General features: G+C 42.4%; 1 protein-coding gene across 1 annotated transcript; it reads right to left on the reverse strand.

The window, feature by feature from the left end:
- Nucleotides 1-3,332: 3,332 nt before the first annotated feature.
- LOC144513459 (GTPase IMAP family member 8-like) lies at nucleotides 3,333-7,380 on the reverse strand. Its single transcript, XM_078244545.1, has 2 exons — nucleotides 6,813-7,380; nucleotides 3,333-5,339 (listed from the first exon to the last, which is right to left on the reverse strand). The coding sequence occupies exons 1-2, from the start codon at nucleotides 7,357-7,359 to the stop codon at nucleotides 4,417-4,419; spliced, it is 1,470 nt and encodes a 489-aa protein (XP_078100671.1). The 5' UTR covers nucleotides 7,360-7,380; the 3' UTR covers nucleotides 3,333-4,416.
- Between the last annotated feature and the right edge of the window lie 276 nt (nucleotides 7,381-7,656).

Here is a 7,656-nt window from a genome sequence, read left to right on the forward strand (position 1 = left end):
CGTGTCTCCTGCCGCTTCCTTTCATATCTAATTAATCCTTTGTTGTGAACTCTTGCGAGGACGCGGTGAACTCAGCAGAGTTTCTTTTTTCAATGGTGAAGGTTTGCCCCGCCCCTATAGTTTGCCCCGTCCTCTTTCAGAACTGATGAACAGTTTGTGGATAATGGAAGTGGTACAACATTTGCAATAACCCACTTACAACGCCACACACTGCTTGCAGTGTTCATTTTGTATTATATTTGGTTTGTGTATTTGGTAATAGATTATTGTGTTAATGTTGTGTTAACTGTAATATTGTTGTGTCTTCTTCAGATGACTGACTGACTTGTTCTGAGTCTGGTTCTGTTTCTGGTTTGACCTTTGACCTTTTGTGTGTTTGTACAATCAGCTAAATCATAAAGTACTGCTTCATCATTTATAACTTACTATCTATATAATCATATCATACATTAGTGTTCATCACTTATTGTTGTTTAAGTTTTAATATTTACAAGTTTTTGATTCTTGATTTCAAGCTTCTACTGAAAATATCTTAATCAATATATTCATTATAATGTTTTTAATGTTCATAAACAATCATTTGTTGTATCTCTGAATTTTATACATTTCTACATTGATGACATTTATCAAATGTTGTATGTTCTCATGTTTCTGATGATGAGTTTTGGAGAGTTATGATGTAACAGAATATAAATGATGTCACATTACTGGATCATTCACTTCATAAAATCTGACACGTTCTCACATTGACTATGAATTCATAAACATGATTTCAGAAGTTGTTTAACTTTGTGTTCTGTTAGATTAGTTCAACATGATTCAGATATTTTGATAATCTGTTGATCAGTTTGTTTTTAATTGATTTTATTGAACAAATAAACAGAAATATATCTAAACTCTTGTTGTTTAGATGCTTTTATTAAAACATATTTTATTAGATGGCTTCATTTTGTGTCATCAGACTGATTAATGTTATAGTATATACTAGTGCTGTCAGTTAAACGCTTTACTAACGGCGTTAACGCAAACCCATTTTAATGGCGTACATTTTTTTAATTGCGAGATGAACGTTCTTTTTGGGCTAGCAAACATTTTTTTCACATGCTGTTGCAACAACTAGTAACGTTAGAAAAACTACAACACCACACCGGATCTAGCTTTAAAAAGTTGCCAAATGGTTCCATTGACAAGACAAGTGATCTGTGTGTTTTGTCGTTGTGAACTGAGCTATCATCGCAGCACGTCCAGTTTGAAATATCACTTGATACCAAGCACACAGCTGATGGCCAAGTAAACAGCTGATGGCCAAGCACACAGCTGATGGCCAAGCATGCAGCTGATGGTCAACCACAGAGCTGATGGCCAAGCACACAGCTGATGGCCAAGCACACAGCTGATGGCCAAGCACACAGCTGATGGCCAAGCACACAGCTGATGGCCAAGTAAACAGCTGATGGCCAAGCACACGGCTGATGGCCAAGTACACAGCTGATGGTCAACCACACAGCTGATGGCCAAGTAAACAGCTGATGGCCAAGCACACGGCTGATGGCCAAGTACACAGCTGATGGTCAACCACACAGCTGATGGCCAATCACACAGCCAGGCCGATCCACTTTTCCATGTTGATAAGAGCATTAAAATGAGAAAAATAATGGGATAAAAAGAAATCAAGGGACATTTAGAATAGATAAAAATGTGCGATTAATTGCGAGTTAACTATGACATTAATGCGATTAATCGCAATTAAATATTTTTATCGTTTGATAGCACTAGCATACACTTTGTCAAGTCCTCAAAATGTTGTTTTGCGATCAAATGGAGCACGTTCAGTCTCTAAACAGCGTGCAGCGTGTTGCTATGGTTACCGTGTTGAAGGACATGTTTCCTTTGAATGGTGTCAAACAGCTCTGAGTTGTGTTTTCTCTGGTTTGGGGGGCGTGTCTCTGGTTTACTGGCTGTGTCCCAGCTCATAGCCGCAGAGACGTGTCTGTAAACTTGTGGTAATAAAAAGGCAGAGAGCTCACAGCAGGATGTTCAACCCCCGTTTCAGTTCAAATAAACAGGTTGCTATGTGTTGTTGGGGCTGAACGTGGCCCTGGTTGTGTTTGTGTTTAGTTAATCATGATTACAACAGCACAGTTCAGTTTCTTTAGGCTGTCACTTTAACTACAGATTTACCAATGAAGATGACATGAACATCATTAATAAATCAGAAATCATGACACTCGACAACAACAACGGGACGGCAGAGGTTGGGTTTAGGAAAAAAACTATGGGGAAAGTAGCTCTTTACTGTAGGCCGTGTTGTCCTCTCTTTACTGTAGGCCGTGTTGTCCTCTCTTTACTGTAGGACATGTTGTCCTCTCTTTACTGTAGGCCGTGTTGTCTCTTTACTGTAGGCTGTGTTGTCCTCTCTTTACTGTAGGCCGTGTTGTCCCTCTTTACTGTAGGCCGTGTTGTCTCTTTACTGTAGGCCGTGTTGTCCTCTCTTTACTGTAGGCCGTGTTGTCTCTTTACTGTAGGCCGTGTTGTCTCTTTACTGTAGGCTGTGATGTCCTCTCCTTACTGTAGGCCGTGTTGTCCTCTCTTTACTGTAGGCTGTGTTGTCCTCTCTTTACTGTAGGCCGTGTTGTCCTCTCTTTACTGTAGGCCGTGTTGTCCTCTCTTTACTGTAGGCCGTGTTGTCCTCTCTTTACTGTAGGCCGTGTTGTCCTCTCTTTACTGTAGGCCGTGTTGTCTCTTTACTGTAGGCCGTGTTGTCCTCTCTTTACTGTAGGCCGTGTTGTCCTCTCTTTACTGTAGGCCGTGTTGTCTCTTTACTGTAGGCCGTGTTGTCTCTTTACTGTAGGCCGTGTTGTCCTCTCTTTACTGTAGGCCGTGTTGTCCTCTCTTTACTGTAGGCCGTGTTGTCCTCTCTTTACTGTAGGCCGTGTTGTCCTCTCTTTACTGTAGGCCGTGTTGTCTCTTTACTGTAGGCTGTGTTGTCCTCTCTTTACTGTAGGCTGTGTTGTCCTCTCTTTACTGTAGGCTGTGTTGTCCTCTCTTTACTGTAGGCTGTGTTGTCTCTTTACTGTAGGCTGTGTTGTCCTCTCTTTACTGTAGGCCGTGTTGTCCTCTCTTTACTGTAGGCTGTGTTGTCCTCTCTTTACTGTAGGCTGTGTTGTCCTCTCTTTACTGTAGGCTGTGTTGTCTCTTTACTGTAGGCTGTGTTGTCTCTTTACTGTACTACTGATAAGCGGATGAAGATGGATGGATGGATGGATGGATATTTGATCTTTAAAACTGACATGATCAGAAACACGAGGAAATAAAACATTTGTTAAACTTCATTCAGGTAGACATTTTATAAAAGTCATTCAGAGAAACAACAAATTAATTCATCACATGAAAAACAACCAGTTTAAAACAATATATCCTTCAAATAATGAACTTTTCAGTAGAAGCTTAAAAAATGAATAACTTGTTAATATTCAAACTAAAACGACTCATATCCCATAGTACATTACAGATATGTACTAAACTACACTAATGTGTGAGTAGTGTAAATACCAATAAAGACATTTTTGATAAAAAAACAAACTTATGATAATGAATATATTGATTATCATATTTTTCAGAAAAAGCTTGAAATCAAGAGTCAATAACTTGTAAATATTCAAACTTTTACAACAATAAGTGATGAAAACTAATGTATTATATGATTATATGGACAGTAAGTTATAAATGATGATTCAGCTGATTGAACAAACACACAAGAGGTCAAAGGTCAAACCAGAACCAGAACCAGACTCAGAACAATCAGTCATCTGAAGAAGACACGACTATATTACAGTTAACACAACATTAACAGAATAATCAATTGCAAAATACAGAAACCAAATCTCATAAAAATTAAAGCGATGGACGGGCCCTCCCTCCCCTGTGTGCACCGGGGTTACCATGGTTACCGCCAGATGCCGATCGACACAGCTGTGCAGTTGGACAACCGTTGTGCACATCAGTAAGACTTTATTTCCTGAGTGGAGTAGGAAGTGGTGTATTCCAACGGTTGTACCACTTCCCAATTTCATGTCTGTATTGGCCGAGATATTGATGTGTCACTGACGGAGGACTTTAGTTTATCTTGGATGAAGAAGTTTCATTGTAAGTGCAGAGGGGGACTGTGGTTACTGATGGTTAAACTACAAAACGATAAAGTTAGTTAGTTTATATGATGTGTAGTCTGAAACTAAAGACTTTCTATCTATTGCGACACTGGAAGGTAGAGACAAAAGAGTCATAGAGAGACGTGATAGCATAAATATGGAGATAACAGAAATAGTTCAAACTCCGCCTACTTTCTCACCTCCACGCAGCTGACCAATCAGTCAAATCAACTTTTATTCATAAAGCGCCAAATCACAACAGAACTCCTCACATGCGTGGGTCTCCTGGTCCTACTACTGCTGTTCCTACTGCTGCTCCTACTGCTGCTCCTACTGCTGCTACTATTAATCCTGGTCCCAGTAGAAGTACTGCTGCTAATCCTCCTACTGTTCCTCCTAATGCTGCTCCTCCTGCTGTTGCTGCAACTCCTGATCCTACTCCTACCACTTTTGATCCTCCTGTTGCTCCTACTGCTGCTAGTATTCCTGCTCCTACTACTGTTCCTACTTCTGGTCCTATTTCTTCTCCTCTCTTTGCTCCTCCTACTGCTCCTATGGCTGCTGCTAATCCTGCCAGAAACCATATTCCCCACTCCAGATGATCTTTATAAGGCTCAGTGTTGATGTAGTTCTGTCCACCATTATCTGAAACCATTTCATCTACTTTACTCAGCAAGTTTCTGACCTGTGCCCTGTTTCCTCTCTTTGTGTTGTCAAACACACAGAATCTACCACCACACATGGAGACCAGAGCAGAGACATGTTTGTTGAACCGGATCAAATCATCAATGGACCGACCTCCCAGCTTGTCTCCGTGAGTGAAAAGCACCATGGAGTACTTATGGGCATCTCTGCTAAACAGTTTTGCTAGTATCTCAAACATTTTGATGTCTGCTGTAAAAATGGTGCCTATTCTGACCACAATAACGAAGGCATGTGTTCCTGGACTGGCCTCTACTACTGACTTCATGATCTCATAATACAGCTTTTTAGGAGTCAGAACCTTTCCAGTGATTCCTGGAGTATCGACCACCGTGACCCAGCGACCCTCCACTCTGGCTGACTTACAGACTGGCCCAGTACTGACTGAATCAAAGCCACCGACTGATTCAAACTGCTTTGATCCCAGGATGGTGTTTCCTGATGAACTCTTCCCTTCTCCAGGAAGTCCAAATAGCACGATCCTCCTGTCTTTGGAAACATCAGATAGAAGACAGTAAACACATTGATATCAAAAATATGAAAAACAGTTGGTTTTTTTTAAACATATGCTTTTATCAAAACTCGCCAGATTCAGCAGTGTTTGTTTAGTAAGACCATGCTAAAAAATATCAGCTATTATTTTGACTGTCTGATGTCGCTTTGCAGTCTCAGCAGGCTAAGCAAAGTTTTGTAGTCACTCCTTTTCCCAGCAGCATTTGCCAGACAATATATATATCATGTACAGCATGTTCTGGGTCTATCCCGGTGTTTCTCACTAGTTTGACATGCCCAGAAAACCTCTAACGGATGGTGCCCAGGAAGATCTTGATCAGATGCCTGAACCACCTCAACTGGCTCCATGCAACATCCGTCCGGATGTCTGTCCTCCTAACACCAAGGCTGAGTCCAGCCACCCTAATAATCGAAATTAGCATCCCTATAATAATTCCCCACTCGTTCTATTCAGGGTGGTCTTTTTCTTGTCTTTAAACTTTGGTCCTCCACTGGGGGCCTGGGAGCTTCAGGGTTATGTGGAGTATATTAACTGTTCAAAGGACTGCGCTGTTCTTGACAGGGGTCCTGAGATGTTTGTTCTTGGAATTTGCTGGAACCCCTGCCCCAGATTGGGGGTTAAAGCCCTGAGTGCTCTGATCACCATTGGAACATGGAACATCTTCTCTAGCTCATCTCTAAGCCCTTGGTATGTTTTAAACTTCTTGTGTTCTTTTTTTCTTGATGTTACTGTCGCTTGGGATTGCTACATCTATGGCAACTGCCTTCTTCTGCTGTTTGTCCACCACCATGATGCCACACGTCGGGTTGTTAAGCCATCACCAATTTATCAGTCTGGATCTGGAAGTCCCACAGGATCTTAGCTCTGTCATTCTCAGCCACCTTTGGAGGTGCCTCCCACTTTGTCCTCGGGACTTCCACCCCATACTCAGAACCAGCTGCTGGGGAATGGCACCCACCCAGAGTAGGTAACCCAAGGCCGGACAATCCCGATTATGAAGGACCCTCAATAGGGAGAACTTCCTTCCAACTACCGGCCAAAAAGAGGCTGGGGTCTACCATACCAGAAAGGACCCCAGGTGCAGGCTGAGAATGTCCAGCTGAGACAGTCCAGCAAATAACAGCAGGGTGTAAAATGCAGGCAGGTACGGCATACATGGAACGCTATAACCTAGTGGCGGGCATAGTGTACAGGAACATCTGTGCCGAGTATGGGCTGGAAGTCCCAAGGTCAAAGTGGGAGGCACCTCGTAAGGTGACTGAGAATGACAAAGCTAAGCTGTTGTGGGACTTCCAAATCCAGACTGATAAAATGTTGATGGCTAACCAACTGGACGTGTGGCATTGTGGGTGTTAGCAGCAGTGTGACCCGAAATTTGGGAGAAATTAACAACATTGGTAGCCAAGACAAACACATAATGTGTTGTATAAGATTATAAAAGAAGGTACCTGGTAGTTGCTGGGTTCTGAGGTGGCCTGTCTTCATCAGCAGCTCTCTGACTTGTTCCTGTTCTCTGTTTTCATTGTTGAACAGATGACATCTCCCTGAAAATGTTGAATGGTGTGATGAACTTTCTTCACCTCCAAAGATGAAATCCTCCAAAGACCTGTCCTGTAAGGTGTCTCCATGTGTGAAGACCAGGTGACACTTATTGAACCCCTGAGGTCCGAGGACTCTTTCTACTGCCTTCACAACCTCAGCTTGTTCTTTGGTGAACCGTCCGACGCTGAACACCACCAGGAACAGACGAGGTCTGGAGGACTGCAGGACGCAGGTCTGAATCTCCCTCTCATATTCAAATATTTCCGGAGTGTCGATCACTGAGATCCGTTTCCCAAACACAGTTCCAGTTTGTGTAGAAATCTGCGTTGTCACTGGTGTGGAGGATTGTCTTGACTCAAACGCTGGTCGTCCCAGGATGGTGTTTCCTGAAGCACTTTTACCGACTCCGGTGTTTCCCAGAAGGACGATGGTGAGATCTGGATCTGGTTCCATGACTGAGAAACAATAAACCTGCTGGAGACAGAGAGGGTACAATCAGTGTGTTTACATGTAGTTTAAAAACAACGATTATATTCAGGTTAGGCAATACACCGATTACTCAAACACCATTTAAACACTATACCCCGGTTCAAATCTGAGTTCTCATAACCTGGTTTACAGAGGTAGAGAACTCCTTCAGTAACTGGGTTATTACTCCATGTATACACCGTAACCAGGCCATGATCGGTTTAAGTGTCTGCGCATTCTTCAACTGCCCTTTTACCGGAAATACTACGCCAGCGCGCTATT

Source organism: Sander vitreus, unplaced genomic scaffold (genome assembly GCF_031162955.1).
Source record: "Sander vitreus isolate 19-12246 unplaced genomic scaffold, sanVit1 ctg257_0, whole genome shotgun sequence".
NCBI lineage: Eukaryota > Metazoa > Chordata > Actinopteri > Perciformes > Percidae > Sander > Sander vitreus.

Bases quoted from the DNA above. Each gene is read 5' to 3' on its own strand.
- LOC144513459 (XM_078244545.1), bottom strand. From the start codon at position 7,359: ATGGAACCAGATCCAGATCTCACCATCGTCCTTCTGGGAAACACCGGA. The intron at 5,340-6,812 runs GTACCTTCTTTT...ATGTTTCCAAAG, and splicing joins CAGAACCCAGCAACTACCAG to ACAGGAGGATCGTGCTATTT.